The sequence below is a fragment of the Anabas testudineus genome, chromosome 15 (genome assembly GCF_900324465.2).
Source record: "Anabas testudineus chromosome 15, fAnaTes1.2, whole genome shotgun sequence".
Taxonomy (NCBI): Eukaryota; Metazoa; Chordata; class Actinopteri; order Anabantiformes; family Anabantidae; genus Anabas; species Anabas testudineus.
Genome location: NC_046624.1, coordinates 18,974,937 through 18,992,518, shown reverse-complemented (window position 1 = coordinate 18,992,518; position 17,582 = coordinate 18,974,937). Strand labels below are relative to the sequence as shown.

Sequence of the window (17,582 nt, the reverse complement as noted above, 5' to 3'; positions counted from 1 at the left end):
TGTGCAGAAAATTTAAGCCGATCAACAAGCTTGTTGGTATTTTTATCACTAAGAAGTCGTATTGGTCCGTGCACAAAAATAAGAATGACAAGTAAATAATAGAATCTAATAGAAGGCAACTCTGAAAACCTTATAGGATAGGTATCAGCATTTATTTATAATTTATGTACTTCAGGATTAATTGTGTCACAAAGACATAGTCACATGACAAAAGAAAAGTACTCTTATTAATACTGTTGAAATGATTTAAGCCATGCTGCACAGTCTTGCTTGCAAAACTGTACCAGATGTAATAAAGACAAACCAACTGTGATTTTAAATGTAGAACCATTACAAATACAGCGAAACATCTTTTTATCATTTAAAGGAATTTTCCTAAACAGTATTAGCCACCAAAAAATATAAATGAAGCTACAAGAGCTTATAAAACGCAAAATTTGTTATCATTTTATTGACGCAATCTGACAACTCAGCTTTTTTCCTGCCATGTATACACATAATATAAACATAACCAAATTTCTAATGGCTATTTACAAGAGCATATGTGCCGAACAAAGGCTGCAAATAGATGTCACTGCAAGTCCACCCAAAGTCTGACCACAACGTGCCAGGTAGACGTCTAAATAAGACTCTTTTCACCATGTATTTCTTCAATTCATAAGGTTGCACTAAGAAAAGGAGCATCGTGTCTCTCTTACAGCGTCAATCAGCTTCCCCAACACAGAGTCTCCTCTGTCTCTATACGTTTCAAATCTGGAAACCATACTTACAAAATGAGCCCAAGGCAGAGGAGAAATCAGATTACTCATCTGCTCCATGTAAACTCGAATTTCCAGTAATTCTTGAGTGCATTTAAACTTGTTCCCTGATTTTTCAAAAACCTGGTTTCCCTGAGTAGCATGATTGGTTAAGTGCATGTAAACACAGTCAATGATTCCAACGACTGGAGACGTCAACAGAACAGTAAAATATGTGGTCGATACTAAATAATAAAAAACTGTCTTCATTCGGAGAAAAAAACGTTTCACCCTTCAGTGACTTCCTGTGCTGCCCGCTCTTCAACCTCTGTTTCTATGCTAGGTTAGACCACACCTCCACACTCTCTGTCTTGCTGCACGCTCCACCCACCTAGCACCCGATTGGTTGTTGTTGTTGTTGTTGTTGTTGTTTTGTTTAGTTGTTTTTGTTGATGTTGTTGTTGTCGTCCTCTCTCTAGGATCATATCATTACCCAGAACCCCCCTCTCCTCAAAGCCCTCAAAGAGACCCACTAGGCCACGCCCACTAGGCCACTCAACCAATGGGACAGCAGCAAGAGGTCACATGACCCGGAAATGGCGCCTCTCCACCAATAGAAGCCAGAGAGAGAGAAAGACAGACAGACAGACTGTAACGTTAAAACGCCCGTGGTGGCGAGAACTCTGTCTATGCATGGCTCTGACTGGACTTGGCCAAACTGTTTATCTAAGGCTCTGGCTCCAAACAGCACTGTTCAACAGGAGGGAGATCAATAGTCAGGCTCCTCTCTAACTTTCCTCTTCTCCTCCTCCTTCTGTTTTCCTTTTCCTCTTCCTTTTCTCGCTCTCTTTCAGTTTGTCAGGCGTTTAGATAAGGAGGAGAGGAGATTAAAGGAGAGCAAAAGAGGAGACCAGACTATTGAGGTCCTTTCTCCCAGATTGGACTGATGAACATGTTTTGACAGGATCACAGTGACTGTATTCACACAACACACTCACTCACACACGCATTAACATGTATCTGTACACGCAGCCCTATCTTAGCCTGGTTCAGTGGATAGTGGGTCATTTTGTGGCTTTATGGTAGATTCTGCCATCGGAATCAGAGCTCAGCTCATCCCCTCTTTCCTCCTCTTCTTTTCCTCCTCTTTTTTTAACCTCTTCCATTGGTTCAGCAGCTTCATTCACCTGTCAGTCAAACGCTCTGGCTTCACCCCATCCCCTTAACTAACCCCTCCCTCCCACAGCTTCACAGAAAGACCCACTATCTGCTGGAGGACAGTGCTCAGTGCACCTTTTTCTTCACCTCTCCTCTCCTCAATGCCAAAGACTCCGTCAAGCTTCTTTTCTTCCTCTTCCCCTTTCCGTTTTTAACCCATGAAAAAAAATAAATTAAGATGAAGGAAAGGAGAGGAGATGAAATGAGGCCGTACTGAAGTGCATCCCACAGCAGTTAAAGGCTCAGTTTCAACCCACACTGCTCCCTTCTACGGTTTTCCAGGGTTCTGTCTTTTTCATGTTATGGAAGGAGGCAAGGAGGCATAGAAGGGAGCTAGCAGCAGGAGTGGGACTAAGCCCTTAGCTCAGGGCTAAATTGAAAGCCATGTGGTAACGTCTTAGCGTACCAGCTAATCAAATACACAAACAAACACACACAGTTAAGATGGTACAGTTTGGAGTATTCAGACACACATTACTCTCTCACATTTTTTATCAACATTAGTTTAACATTATGACTTTATAATAACTTTAAATGATCTGTTTTATGTTCTGTTGTTGTTGTTGTTTTGTTTACATGTTCATTATTTGTGTGTTTCAATGATGAGATGCTGTTGATGGCTACACCAGGACGAAGGGCAATGACATCACACAGACAGAATTAGTGGGGTGGAACAAATTGTCATTTGAAGAAGTGCTAATTTAAATCATTCCAGTTAAAAGAGTAGTTGGATATTTTGGGGACGTTAGTTATTTGCCTTGTTTCTGAGAGTCAGAAGAGATTTTCTTCTCATCTGTAGAGCTATGAGCTAATTAGCTTAGCTTAGCATAACGACCATTTCCAGATGTGGGGAGCTCTAAAAGGTGTTTTTATTCTAGGCTAAGCTAACGAACAATAAGTGAGCTGTAGTAATCTTCTCGTCTCATAGTGAATAACCACAAAACATCAAACTGGTTTTTAAGTTGCACAGCTGTTTTGGTTGTGGCTCAGTTCAACAACTGGTCATACTTTTAACTCAACTGACCTTTCATTTCTCACACTGTAATGTACATTTCAGGGTCTTTTAATCAATTATGACCATACTCCATTCACAAAAATGGTGATTTTAAGTTTGATCTTAAAGTGGTGCTAAAACATCCTGGACTCTAGAGACACATCCTGCTCCGTTACTTCAATCTCAAATTTTTCCTGTGCTTCAAATGATCATGCAGTTCTCTGCGAGTTAAGCTGCCATAATAGAACGACATCTTTACACAGCTGAACCAATTTATGATATCAAATACTGATTTGCTGATCCCCACATTGAGGGATGGACAGCCTGTCTGGTAGAGGAATACAGACCGTATACAGTATCTGCCGTATCTTAAGAGATGTCATGGTGACACACACGTCATTGGGTCTTTGCCGTTTTCCACAGTTCTTTGTTCCTTTAGCAACAGGCTAGTATTATAGTGGTTGCCATATTGGATTTGTATTGTTTTTTTGTTGTTTTGTTTGTTTGTTTTTCTCCAGATGACAGTATTGTGATTTTAATGTTTACCCTCAGAAACACAAATGGTGAATGAAATGATTGTTGAGCTACACAACCTTTTTATACAACAAGCAACAGAGGTGTTATTGTGATATTATTAATATTATTATCCTGATTGGATCTCATTGTCTCCTCAGTGTGTCAGTATTGGACATGAAGCTCTCTGATTTGTGTGAGTCAAAAACCATCGGTTGTTTATCAAACTGAAGCTCGAGGCCCAGATTGGGTCACTTGACTTTCTTTTTTTTTTTTTTTTTTGAGACTCCTCACAGTCAGACTGCATATTTTAGTTTAGAAACAAACCAAGCTAAGCCAGAGCCATGCTACAAAAGAGCTGCATCAACATTACACTGTATTTCTGTTACTATTTGCTCTCATTTGTGGACATTTTTTGTCCCTTTTACCATTAAGATTGAATCATTTAGGGACTCAAAATGGTGCAGGTGGAAGCTAAACATGCTCTTCATTCAGAACTTGTATTTTAACATTTATTTCTTTTGCTGTTAAAAAAAAAACACACTTTGCTCAATTCTACCCTAAAACCTGGCTCTGGTCTAGCCTGGTGTGATTAAAATAGAATAAAAAGTCAACTTAATAATTAATCAAATGAACGGTTATGATTAGTGCATCTGATGGATAAAAATAGCAACTCTGATGAACGGGTGAAAGGATTAACAGCCAAGCCAAATGTAACCAGACTGCACTCGGTGTCAGCGTGTGCATGAATGAAAGAGTGTGTGAGTGAGTGGAAATTAAAGCATGAATGAGCAATTTTATGGACATGAATGGTCAGATGGATACACAAAGGAATGGATAGGATACTTGAATGAATGAATGAAGTGTACAGAATGGTAGTATAGTATTGATATGGAAATGTCCTGAGGTTTTATTGGTGGAGATTTGACTGGTCCTGATGATTAAACGCTCTGAGACAGACTGCAGTTGATTGGCCTCATTACTCATTTTTCCATTTTCCCACAATTTCTCTTATAAGCCTCTTGTTCTAACGTGTATTTAAACAAATATTGTACATTTTAAATCATTAAATACTAGTTTTGGTAGAATTGCATTAATCTATATTTTTAACACTAAATCAAATTACTCCATCTAAAAGTGGGCATCTAATGCAACGATGAAGCCCCAATGGAAATTTCACCAACTATGCAGGTGTTTTCAGTAAGTAATATCAATTATAATATAATATATTCTACATGTTGTCAGCTTGCTGTTTATTTGTTCTGCCCCCTAGTGGTCAAAGATTGATTAATACAGCTTTAAAGTCAGTAGAACCAGATCAGTCTTGGACCCAACTTTTAGCGAAATACAGTTTTTTACAGTCATCTTACATGATTTTAGCAAAAACTGGTCGAATAATTTTCAGCACTTTTTGTCAGAAACATCTGTTGAGTTGTAGTTAATCAACTTTCTGCATCTTATCCAGCTCATACTTAACGATGCTGCTTTTGTCATTTTTACTGGAAGTGTATAGGTGTGATAAAGATGTTAATATATTCATGTTATTCATAAATTACATTCTGCTTTATCCCTACTGCAATAAAATGTTTTCAGTTTAGTTGGTTTGACTCTGCAGAAACGGAGGCTGCAGCTTTAGTACGTCTCACTATTCAATTTAATAGCTTTAAATCAAGAATAAGTGGAATCATTTATTCTTGATTTCTCTTTTAATGCTCTCACCTTTTGACACGTCTTGATATGAGAGGTCAGAAATACCTTCATAAATACTTAATCTGACATAGAGACCAGTCAACAACAGCTGATAATGCGAAGCTCAGGTAGACTGATAATAAATAAATAAACACTGTTGAGTCCAGAGAGTAACTGATGACTGTTATCACCTCTACCTCTCTGTTGATCTCAGGTATGTACATTTTCGGTAATGCATTAATACAGGTATCATTTATTTTCCTTATTTAGTCCTGTGTCGAGACATTTTATTGATAGCTGTGTGGGTCTGTGTGTTGTTTGTGTTTCAGGGTGCGCTGACCTGCATCTGCTGGACATGCTGAGCCCTATGGAGAGGAAGAGGCAGGGATACATTCACGAGCTGATCGTTACAGAGGAGAACTATGTCAACGATTTGCAGCTCGTCACAGAGGTAAACACACAGATACAGCAAGAAATGTGGTAGCCAGAACAAATTCTAGTGTAAATTTTGTGGAGTTTAAATGGTAAAATCAGTCTGAACACTGTTACTGACTTTATATGGTTTCAAATAGTCATCACACAGGACCTCAGTATTGACTAAATCTCACTGTTCAAATGTTAGTGGACAAATTACAAGATGTCTAGACATGTAGTAATGCCTATCTATCGTGTGTGTGTGTGCGCACGCAGATCTTTCACAAACCTCTGCTGGAGTGCGAGCTGCTGACCGAGAAAGAAGTGGCCATGATCTTCGTCAACTGGAAGGAGCTCATCATGTGCAACATCAAGCTACTCAAGTAAAGAGAAATGCACCGAACACGTTCCAGTGTCACACTGTTGTGCACACAGGTTAACAGTAGATTGTTGTTGTAGACAGTTTGCATTGAAGACGCATTTCAAACCACAATCCAGTCGTCATTGGCTTTCATTTGAATTTTAAAGATAACATCAGCGTGAACCCAAGTTTGCCTTGCAAAGTTCAGCTGCTTTGAATAATGTTTAAACTGAAAAACCATATATGAGCCACAGCTCATATTTTCTGACTTCACTGTCCAACCTGAAACAGAGCAGTGCTCTATTTTTATAATTAACATAAAAGTCAGTGAGGTTTGGCCCCAGCACCTCATCTTTAGACACCATTGAATTTTAACTAAATATTAAAAACAATAGACGAGAAGGTTCATTAAATTAATTATAGTCATGTTTTAACTACACTCAGCTTTTCTGCATGTATTACTGCTAGAATCTACTTTGTAGTGAAGTCAAGTAAACTTGCTGCATCCTCCTCGTCCCTGCAGGGCTCTAAGAGTGAGGAAGAAGATGTCAGGTGACCGGATGCCGGTGAAGATGATCGGGGACATTCTCACCAACCAGCTGCCTCACATGCAACCCTACATTAGGTTCAGTCTCTTGTCTGATATGAAGCTGTCGTAAATCCTCAATTGATTCCTCGTTAAAGAATCTGTGATGTAAACGTTTGTAAAATCTTCTGTTCGTTCAGATTCTGTTCGTGTCAACTGAACGGAGCCACGCTGATTCAACAGAAAACAGACGACAACCCGGAGATCAAAGATTTCCTCAAGGTATAAAATATTCATTTAGTCAGAGTAAAAGAAAAAAGGTGTAAAAACGTCACTAAAGTATTGATAAAAACCTAAAATAAAACAAAGCACAGCATTGAATACTTCCCGTAGCTTCTTCATATTGTATCTAACACACACTTAACATCAGGATTAGAGTGAACTCAGGTCCGATTTTTTACAAATCAGTTGTAAAATGTGCTGCTTCTAAAACGTCTTCTGTCTCTGTCAGAGGTTAGCCATGGATCCCAGGTGTAAAGGAATGCCTCTGTCCAGTTTCCTGCTCAAACCCATGCAGAGAGTCACGCGTTACCCGCTCATCATTAAGAATGTACGTAAATGTTTTACCTCCTCACTGTAAGGTATTGTAATTTTCAAGCTATCATTCTTATTCTGTTATTCCTCATTATTAATTACAGATCTTAGAAAATACCCCAGAGTCACATCCAGACCACAGCCACCTGAAGGCAGCTCTGGAGAAAGCAGAGGAGCTGTGTTCACAGGTGAAAACACAAACACGCACACAAACCACCAAGCTGCTCTTACAGTGTTTCTTGGTCACACAGGCCACGATATGAAAGTATAATAGAAAACCAGTAGGATTTACTGGTCTAGAGCAGCCTAGAATAACTTATTATTACTACATCGGCACGGAGAAACATTATTCTCACACTCCACTGTAACATCAATCTACCCTTTAGGTTGTAGCTGTTAAACATCTCCTGCAGGTTTATACAGAAGCATTGTAGAGCGAACATGACTGTTACTATGACTGTAAACAGGGCTGCTGGAAACTGACTGTGTGTGTTTAGGTGAACGAGGGCGTCAGGGAGAAGGAGAACTCAGATCGACTGGAGTGGATTCAGGCTCATGTTCAGTGTGAGGGTCTGTCAGAGGTAACTGCAACACCCAAATATACAAACACGTACAGGTTATTGTTGTATTATCTGTTCTAATAAGGCAGCTTCACCTCTTATCTGTACATTTAAAAGATAATAAGAGACACAAACAGCATTCAAAGTATTGAACTGAAATCATTCAACTCTTTCTTTCCCTCTCTGTCCGTCAGCAACTGGTGTTTAACTCCGTCACCAACTGTCTGGGTCCCAGGAAGTTCCTTCACAGCGGGAAACTTTTTAAAGCCAAGAGCAGCAAAGAGCTGTACGGCTTCCTGTTCAACGACTTCCTGCTGCTGACACAGGTGAGTCTGTTCTCTCTCTGAGTGTGTTCTGCAGGTGAAACTGTTTCTCTGTTTGTAAAACCCTGGTCGTCTTCTTGTCTTTCACAGGTGACCAAACCTCTGGGCTCATCTGGCTCGGACAAAGTCTTCTCCTCAAAGACACATCTGCAGTACCGCATGTACAAGACGGTAAAAAAAAGCTCTTTACTGCTGTGAAATAGGTGTTTCCGCTCTTTTGTTCCTCTTCACAATTTATTTTATACATAATTTATTCCATTTTTCACACTTCACTCGTCATATTTACATAAAAAATAAGGGAAAACTTTAAATCATCTTAAATGTGGCTTTAACAAAAACATTAATAACCTCTCTGTGACTCCTAAGAACCTAACTTGTCTCTTTCAGCCGATCTTCCTAAATGAAGTGTTAGTGAAGCTGCCAACAGATCCATCAGGAGATGAACCTCTGTTCCACATCTCTCACATAGACAGAGTTTACACACTCAGAGCCGAGAGCATCAATGAAAGGTGACGTTCTCACTGCTGCACATACACATGGTTATAACTACAGTTCAGTCGTCGCCTTTGCTGATGAGATTGAAATTTCTGCTCTTATTTTGAAAAGCTTGTGATTTTTATGTGTGTTTCTGCAGGACGGCATGGGTTCAGAAAATCAAGGCTGCTTCAGAACTCTTCATTGAGACAGAGAAGAAGAAGAGAGAGAAGGCTTATCTAGGTATCGGTATTTGTGTTTTATTTTATTTGATCCATTTTCTCTTATTTTGTCTTAATTTATTATTATTATTACTTCTTTCTCAGTTTTTAATGTCGTCTTATGCTTTTCTCTGATTCCTCTGTCTCAGTTCGTTCTCAGAGGGCTACAGGTATCGGTAGACTGATGGTCAACATTGTGGAGGGAATTGAGCTGAAACCCTGTCGCTCTCACGGTAAAAACACGCTCCTTTACTGAAATTTGGTTCGTTGTTCTAAAACATCAACAGCAAGCAAATATTTGTTTGTCTGTATTTCCAGGAAAGAGTAACCCTTACTGCGAGGTGACCATGGGATCCCAGTGCCATATCACAAAAACATTACAGGTATGATAACGGCTTTAATTGATTATTAATTAGAGATTAAGAGACGTTACAGTTTTATGAGACCGGCTCTGGTTTTCATTTACGTTTTTGTACTGTGGAATTAAAAAAGTAAAAAAAAAGAAATGTAATGTTGAAACGAATTCACGTGCATACGATGATTCAGAACTGTCTTTGTCTGTAGGACACGTTGAATCCTAAGTGGAACTCCAACTGTCAGTTTTTTATAAAGGACCTGGAACAGGACGTCCTCTGTATCACTGTTTTTGAACGAGACCAGTTCTCACCTGACGGTCAGTACTAACGTGCTGTTGTAAAGAGATTTTTCAGATCACCTGATCTCCATGAAGGGAGAAATACTGTAGCTTCACTTTACATTTTCATCTCACACCCGCTCTCTGACTTCTTCTCTACAGACTTCCTGGGCAGGACTGAGATCCGGTTGGCTGAAATAAAGAAGGACCAGGGCTCTAAAGGACCAATCACGAAGAGGTTGCTGCTCCACGAGGTTCCCACAGGAGAGATCGTTGTCAGGCTGGATCTCCAGCTCTTCGAAGAACCGTAAAACCAGAACAGGACCCTACTGGACTAGATTGAACTGAGAAGGAGCTTAGAGAGGCCCTGGAAGCTGGGTTGGATTAGACTCGACTGGTCTGGATTTTCATAGTTTGGTGTTTTAGTGCTGACAAGGGGAGGACGACACATTCAGCTAAGGCGAACAGTTAATATCAAGTATATGATAAATAAAATGAAAAAACTATTAGTAAATCGGGATCAGGAAGTGGACTTCAACTGGACAGGTCTTGAAAAGTTATATAGAACCTTGAATTCAGGTCCCTAAAAAACCCTATGAGCTATTAAAAGGTTGCTTTTGTAAGGCTGTCGAGAGATTTTACACATCCTGTGCTGCAAGAGGGTTTTTTAAATCATTATTATTATTATTATTATTATTATTATTATTATTATTATTATTATTATTATACTGCTAGCCACAGTAGCTACAGAGCTCACTGACTCATAGTCAGCTTTTATTCTTTTATTTGTTTTGTCGCTGTTTTTAGTTGGTTAATCTTCCCGTCAGTATTCTACCATTTATCTGGTTCCAGGTCACGTTAATATATTAATGACATTATTATGAATTATTGTTATGTAAAACTGATGGGATAAAAATGTCAACTTACTATAGCCTAATGATTTTCTGACGTTGACTGAACGTGTGACCGTGAATTAGTATTAAATTTGATTTTACTCTAAATTTAAAAGACATTTTTTAAAAGTATTACATTTAATTTGCTGAACCCTAAATTTAGTGTGTACTGTTTGCATTTTAATAGTTGATTAATTTGGGAATTTGCAAAACTATTCTAATTATAATATCGTCCTGGCATCTTTATTATTTAATTCATGTTAAGAACATGTTTCTATTGGAGCCTTGAGAAAGCAAAACACAAGGGGTGAAGACAGAATCACTTGTGATTACAGATCAGCTACTGTAGTCCAGTACGCTTCTGTTCAGCACAGTCCAGTCTACTTCTGTCCTCCTTCAGTCAGGTCCAGTTTATTCCAGTCTGGTTTGGTTTAATCCAGTCCAGTCCTCTCGGAGATCAGCCGGGTCTTTGCTGTTTTCTCTCCCTTTCTGCTTCATCAGACAGTCTCACAGACACTCCAGTGACAATCCCAGTCCTCCTTCTTTGTCCCAGCAAACCGGATCCCCAGTGTGCACGTGTGAGTGTGTGAGACATACAGCTGGTGTGAATGACTGTACAGGTGTCAAGGTGGACGGGCTAATTAACGGCACGGTTCAGTGTACATTTCCTTTTTGTTTTTATATATTGAGTGTTCAGATCAGCCCTGAGGTACTGCGTGTGACGGGATCTTGACTTTGTAAAATGTTAGTCTGTTTACTAACACTGTTGACACTTGTCACATTATCTTATCTAATTATTGTGCTAAATATGTACAGGTTTATTGAGAAATGTTAATTATGCCAATAAGCTGGAAATACAAAAAGACTTATGACAAGTGTCCAGTGTAAAGAAGTTACAGACATGTTAAGATGTCCCTTTGACATGTCTCCGTTATGGTAATGTGGCTGAAACGTGGGTTCGCAGCAGAAAATTCAAACTGTAAAGAAGAACGTCTTGTTGTTTCTTATTTTTGATGCTAAACTCACACGGGGTCACACTAGTTTTAGGTGATTTTTTGTCCCACGTCTAACAGCTTTTGTTACGCTGCAGCTGTCGCAGTGGCTGTCACTATGCAGGAAGGCAAAAATCCGGGGCCCAGAGCTGGACAGGGGCCCTCGAACACGCTAGGTACAACATAACTTTAACTATTTCCACGCTCTGACCCTGAGGAACCTCAGACAGACGCTGACATTAGAGCACTGCGGCCATTTTGAGTAGTCAAAGTAGTGAACTTAACCTTCTAAACTGTGATAAAAGAAACGGTTAACTATCTACTCGGCCAGTTAGTGAACTTAGTTAGTCGTTTTTATTTTAATGCCACGGTTACAGTAATGTCCTGAGACGACCAGTAGTTACCTTTGTGACCAGCCACTGTCCAATCAGACGTCAGTGAGACACCTTGGCTGTGGAGGAAGGTGTGAACGAATGTTTGTGTTTCCCCAGATTGAAGCTGCTGCTGCTGCTGATGATGATGATGATGATGATGTTGATCCCGATCATCCCCAAAGTACTGTTCTCCAGTACCTCCCACCCCTACACCCCCACCTCCTCCAACAGTGTACTGTAACTAACCTAATTCAGACTGAACCTGTTCTTACTGTCTACTTTCCAGGTTGTGTATAATACTACTGCTATCTGAGAGTTAATATATGAGCGCTACGGGGGGGCGGGGGGGCGATAGAGACAGCCTGCTGTTAATTATCACTGTAGAAGATGATGATGTACGTTGTTGTCTTTCAATGTTCAGAATAAACTTCAGTTGGACCAAGAGAGCAGCTGGTTTCTTTTAGGATGAAGACTGATTTTAAAGTGTGTTTCTTTGCTTTGTGTCAGTTTAAACATCAAATCTTTGGGGTTTTGGACACGGCTCATCTGAAGACAGTGACTTTGGATCTGGAGAATGTGATGGTGTTTTTTCCTCTGATCAGTTGTAAACATATTACAGCACTGATTCTCATCTTCTACTTTAAAAATATGTATTTATTTAGGCTTTTCCTAATTTTGATTTCATTTGGCTTTATCACTCATAGAAACAGCACAGGTGAAAGTTATTTTATTTTAATCTATTTTCTGTAGTGCATGTTGTTGCAGTGGAAAACCAAGTTATACAACAATGAAGCAACATGATTCAGTATTTTTAGGTGAGAACATCCTCCTCTCCTCCACCAGTTCACTGTCTCTGGATAAAGGTCAGTACAGAGACATCCAGGACCTGGGTTTGGAGGGAGTCCACAGTCCACATGCTCTTACTGCTCTCTGCTGGGTCAAAACACAAATTGAACCTTAGTGAATCCGGAAGAGATCGAGCTGGGCCTTCAAAATAAAAGCACACCATTCATGATCATCCAACAAAACCAATCAGTGTTTCATTTAACAGTACATTTGTTCATTGTCAGATTGGTTTTCTCCTACAAAATGTGAACTCTAAAATCAATAAATTGTGCACAAACCAAATTTTACAGACAACTGATCAATTTAAGGGAAAAATAACGAACATTCACCAATAATGTCAATTATCACCAGAGGTGGTAAATAACTAAGCACATTTACTTTAGTACTGTACTTTTCCTTCATTACAGTTTACAGGTACAGTTTAACATTAATATCTCTGAAATTTACCTTTTGCAGATGTAGATTCTGTCACTTTCATATCAGTAGCTACTATCGAGGCTTTTATTTTGACCGTCCTGACCGGAAACGCGTCTGTTTTTGCAGCCATCACTTTTTAAAAGGCTTTAAAATAAAACTCTTATGTAAGTGTAACACTAGAAACAGCTCTTTAAACACTGTTTATTAGTGAGCTTACAAACACAACGGCTGTGATCGACACAGGAAGAAGGTGTCGTTATCCTGTGTTTAGATTTAGTTTGTATAACGTGCTGCAAACTAATTTATAATTTGTGTGTTTCTGCTCGTTTTGACATCTGTCCATCTTTTTTAGGTTCAGTCTATCATGGCTGTTGCTTTGTTCAGAAAAGGATTATGTGCAAAAGTAAGTACATGTTTTTCTATCTGTACATAATAGTAGGTAGATTTATTTTGACCCCATGTATTTAACAGTTTATTAGAGTAAAGCACAGAACATGTTTGATATATCTGCACCCATAACCAGAGGTGGAAAGAGTCCTCACATAGTGTACTGTTAAATCCTGGAAAATACACAGATTCTCTAACACAGATTCAAAATACTCAGTTACAAGTGTTGTATTTAAAATCCTGTTGAAGTACAGCAAAATAATTACATTAATAAATAATCAATAAAATGTCCCCTGTAATATTCCAGCTGGTTATGAAAGTCATTTTAATTACCATAGTTATGATGAGCTAATTGAATCCAGTGGTTTCCTTTATTAACGTTAAATCTTACCTGAATATATTTATTAATTTGATCTGGTAACAACATAACCTGATGTTCACTGTATGTTTGTGTCTGTGTCCAGTGTCTTTACAGGGACCTGTGCAGATGTCCACTGAGGGACCAGGCTGCTCTGCTCAGCTCCAAATCAGACAGAAAAGAGCCACGACGAACACACATCAGTAAGACAAACACACTCGCTGCACTTTGTTCACATTTTGGTGCTAAAGTCTATTTTGCATCAACACGTAGTAAGAAAATTTAATAAATGCACTGTAATAGTTGTACCTTGTAACAAGGAGTGTTAGAGAATTAGAGTGTTCATTACAGTGTGTCGTAAACTATATATTTATTGAATTTATTGAAAAGTAAAGTGTTTGCATTACTGCGTCTATGCTAGTGGAACAGAAGAAGTGGAACCAGGTGATGAGACGATGCTGTAATATTATTCTCAGCATGTATTGTCTTATACTGGCAGGAAAAGTCAAACCCCAACCTGCAGTCGATGTTGCTAAACTCCTGGAGCAGCTCTTTTCCCAGAAGAGGCCGGATGCAGCATCTCTTGCTTCAGGTCAGCACATTCAGGAGACTTCCAGATATCCATCTTTTTCATTATCTGACAAGAGCAAGGGATAGAAATGTGCTGCTCCAGATACAAAGAATCTGTTCTGGATGTTTTATTCATGTAAGCAGTTTAGAAACCTTTAAGTTTAAAAGATAAGGAGCTCAACCCTTTCTTCATCACGACATATTGTCCCCTGTATGATTCCGGGACACTCTGTGTTAGCCAGCAGTAAAATGTGTTGTAGGACTCGTGGATAAGATCTAAACTATGCACATTTCTGGAACTACATTTATAGAAACCTCTGGGAAACAACATATAATCACAAATATTTCCATTATTGATGAATGTGATAGTTGAATGTGATATTTTTGTCCAGATACCCCTCAAATAAATAATATGTAGTGATGAAAAAAAACAGCAATTCTTCTCTTTTGAAAAGAGAAGAGATTTGCCCAAAGTCTTCTTCCATCTCTGTGCTGAGTGGTTTGACTTATTCCCCCTCTCCACGTCCTCTAGATTCTCTTCTTTATATTCTTCTCCTCTTCCCTTCCTTCTGCAGCTCGCTCTGCCAAAGCCTCCTCCATGCCTAATAAACCTCCTCCTACCTCATCAAGGAAAGTCGGCACCTTAAATTCTCCTCTGCTTTCAAAGACAGAGCCAGCTGTTTACGTCTTTCCTGCTGCTTGTAGCATTCCCAAAAAGACGTGTGCTGCACAGCCATCACCTGAACTAAAATCAGTACCTCAAACAAACCCAAACATTTCACTTTCCTGTGAAATGAGTCATCAGTCTCCTCTTGATTGTACTCAGACCTTTGCAGCTGATAGCCTTTCCACAACACAAACCAAAGTAGAAGCTGCTACAGAAACATTTCACCTGAATGTAGAAGCATCATCTTCTCCATCTGTAACAAAATCTGCAACAGAATCACCAGCAGAGTCCAGTCTTCCCCTCATAGAAGCACTAGAAACTTGTGTTCCTGTTGTTGAACGTCCATTAGAGCCTACAGTAGACGTCACAGTAGACACAGCAGCTAAAGACATGCAAACCAAAAACACAGGTGGGTGGACTGATTTACTGCTATTCACACTGAAGTTGTCCCAGCATGTATCTTATCATTTTAACGTTAGCTTTTGTGTACGGATTAAATCAACATGTGCCAGCTATAGAGGTGTTTGTGTGTAGATTTTCAAACCAAAGAGCCAGAGTGGGTCCTGGTTCTGGTGGTGTTACTACAGCTGCAGTTGATACAGTGGCTGATGATCTTGCAGCTTCTTCTACGTTGAATGAGGTGCTGCTGGGACAGGAGGTGGAGGAGACAGGAGCACAGAGTGAAGCCTTAGGGAATGAAGAAGGTACGTACTGTACCCAATCAGGTCAAATGGGCAACACGTGGATTATAGCACATCGAAGGTTCAACACCATAACTGGAAGTGGAGTAGTTCTACACACATACTTTATCTATTCAAATGAATGAGAAGGGTGAATTTTGAAGTGAAGTGAAAGTCTGTGCACATGTGGGTAAGAGCTATGTGACATCTGTGTGTCTGTGTAGTTTTACATCAACAGCAGTTTAACTGGTAATGAAAACTCTCAGCATCTCATTAGGTAACACGGACAGCTCGGAAATGACATGGTAATAATGAAGTAATATGTAGGTAATTACAAGGCAATAATAGGCTTGGGTTAATATCTCCATATTAACAAGGTAACAGGGTCATTGTGTTGATAATGAAAAAGTATAACAAAGGTAATAACCTCATTAATAATGTGGAACCCAAACACCAAGAACCTGGAGTTCTGCTCAGTACCAGTACCTGATATGAGGTTTGATTTTAACACTCGTGTTTTTATTTGTGATCTTCAGGTTTGGATTTGGCTCAGAAACTTTTCCTGGAAAAGATCAGAGAGTACAACAACCTGCAAAGGTACTAAGACAAAAAAAAGGTTCTAGTTATAATTAGAGTTGTAATTTTACTGCTTTTCTGCATAAATAGGTCATTAAACTTGATCTGATCTTCACCAAAGTAACAAATACCATCCAACACAATATCTGTAAGATGATTAAACACAAACAAAAGTAACAGGAGGTTTACTGGAGGTAAACTGTGGTGTTGAGATGTAATGTGGAGAAGACAACAGTTGAACTTTCAGCTTCACCATCTTCTATCTCCTCTCCACTAAGGTTGACAGGAGGACCAGCAGAAGCCGACCCAGGTTACAGGAGGTCCTGGTCGGAGGAGACTGTTAAACTCCAGAAACTGTATGGAGGAGGAGACCTGAGCAGCTTCCCTCAGTTTACCTTTACAGGTGAGTACAGTGTCGTACCAGTGAGTAAATATCACCTTAATTATATCTGGAATATTCTACAGAATCCTTTTTTATGTCAGAGAAGATTCTCCTTCGTCCAGCTGAAGTTATCTGGAAGTTGAGTCATGACAACAGGACTTCCTTTTGTTAGTTTGAAACCTTTCACTACTCATCAAGTAGCTTCTTCAGTCTGAAGATAGTTGGTTAGAGCCCACACATTTATCCTCCAGGTTTGTTTTCACTCCATCCCTGGCCTGATTAGGCTCAGTAGGTGAAACAATGAGGATGTGAAGGATGTAATAGTCCCGCCTCTTATCACCTAAAACCTGTTGCAGTCCGGTCTTTGGGGTGGACGAGTCTCTGCCTGAGTGTGTTGGTGGGTTTGAAATAGACTAGAAGATTAATTTCCTATGAATCAGTGCACAATCAGTTTATGACAGATTATTTCTTATACATAGCAAGAAACTGCAGTGCAGATAATATAAGAATTATTATTTTAAGTCTAAAATGTTTCACTCTTTAGATCTGTGTCACTGTTCTGTACTAAAAATACAGAATCCTTTCCAAAAGCATTTGTTTGCTTTATGTGTTTATGTTACAACACTGAATTTAAGCACAATATAATGTTATTTAAATAGCTAAAATGTTGATTGGTATTTGGATTTTTCAATTAATCTGGCATCACATTGACAAAAGGCCTCGTCTGCCTCACATGGGTAATACATTACAGCAGCTAATCCTATTTCCTATGGGGATGATGGATTGTATTTTTAACTCTGGAACATGATGTTTCAGCTCTGTAGCAGCTCTGCAGCTCGTTCACAGGGCTTTTCACTGCACAGACTCAATAAATTACCTGCAGTGACAAGAAATATATGTATTTCTGAATGTACAGCAACTTACTTCTGCTGTTATTGTCTCTAGAGCCCAACATGGACCAGGACTCCAAATGATCCATGAATGCTTCCACCTACTCGTTATGCTCTTTCTCCTCCACCTCCATTTAATTTATGTCTGTATGAGAACAGAAAAAGAGAAGAGGGACACATTCCCCGCTGTTGTACTAATGTGTGCTGTGCAATAATGATTTAAACTCTGTTCATTAAAGCAGCACTTGCAGAAGAGTCAGTCTGGTGTTTTCTGATTCTGAGGATGGGGACG

At 39.3% G+C, this 17,582-nt stretch overlaps 2 protein-coding genes and 1 long non-coding RNA gene across 9 annotated transcripts in view; 2 read left to right on the top strand and 1 right to left on the bottom strand.

The window, feature by feature from the left end:
- itsn1 (intersectin 1 (SH3 domain protein)) overlaps positions 1–11,876 on the top strand; it is a 35,806-nt gene extending 23,930 nt beyond the window's left edge. For 2 of the 4 annotated variants that reach the window (XM_026354861.1, XM_026354863.1), the window contains exons 31-45: positions 5,481–5,602; positions 5,842–5,948; positions 6,450–6,551; positions 6,653–6,734; positions 6,964–7,062; positions 7,151–7,234; positions 7,544–7,627; positions 7,801–7,932; positions 8,020–8,100; positions 8,317–8,438; positions 8,564–8,646; positions 8,774–8,857; positions 8,943–9,007; positions 9,189–9,297; positions 9,421–9,569. In XM_026354861.1, the coding sequence (XP_026210646.1) occupies positions 5,481–5,602; positions 5,842–5,948; positions 6,450–6,551; positions 6,653–6,734; positions 6,964–7,062; positions 7,151–7,234; positions 7,544–7,627; positions 7,801–7,932; positions 8,020–8,100; positions 8,317–8,438; positions 8,564–8,646; positions 8,774–8,857; positions 8,943–9,007; positions 9,189–9,297; positions 9,421–9,569 (1,505 nt within the window). Of the gene's footprint in view, positions 1–1,216; positions 4,423–5,480; positions 5,603–5,841; positions 5,949–6,449; positions 6,552–6,652; positions 6,735–6,963; positions 7,063–7,150; positions 7,235–7,543; positions 7,628–7,800; positions 7,933–8,019; positions 8,101–8,316; positions 8,439–8,563; positions 8,647–8,773; positions 8,858–8,942; positions 9,008–9,188; positions 9,298–9,420 lie in introns of those variants that run through there. The other 2 variants (XM_026354862.1, XM_026354864.1) reach the window with 2 other exon arrangements.
- On the bottom strand, positions 3,724–5,947 carry LOC113158735. The gene is made up of 2 exons (XR_003298584.1): positions 5,855–5,947; positions 3,724–5,516 (listed from the first exon to the last, which is right to left on the bottom strand). It is a non-coding gene; the product is annotated as an uncharacterized LOC113158735 (long non-coding RNA).
- Positions 11,877–11,887: 11 nt separating the features above from the next.
- On the top strand, positions 11,888–17,549 carry si:dkey-22n8.3 (ATP synthase-coupling factor 6, mitochondrial). Of its 4 annotated transcripts, none has more exons than XM_026354867.1 (9): positions 11,888–12,944; positions 13,133–13,183; positions 13,632–13,728; positions 14,025–14,117; positions 14,671–15,171; positions 15,383–15,466; positions 15,979–16,039; positions 16,297–16,421; positions 17,346–17,549. In XM_026354867.1, exons 2-9 carry the CDS (start codon positions 13,145–13,147, stop codon positions 17,372–17,374), a joined length of 1,029 nt encoding a protein of 342 aa, XP_026210652.1. In that variant the 5' UTR covers positions 11,888–12,944; positions 13,133–13,144; the 3' UTR covers positions 17,375–17,549. The 4 variants fall into 4 exon arrangements, with proteins under 4 accessions (XP_026210652.1, XP_026210650.1, XP_026210653.1 ...); XM_026354865.1 differs by having other exon boundaries at positions 11,888–13,030; XM_026354868.1 differs by lacking the exon at positions 14,671–15,171 and having other exon boundaries at positions 11,888–13,030.
- Positions 17,550–17,582: the final 33 nt, after the last annotated feature.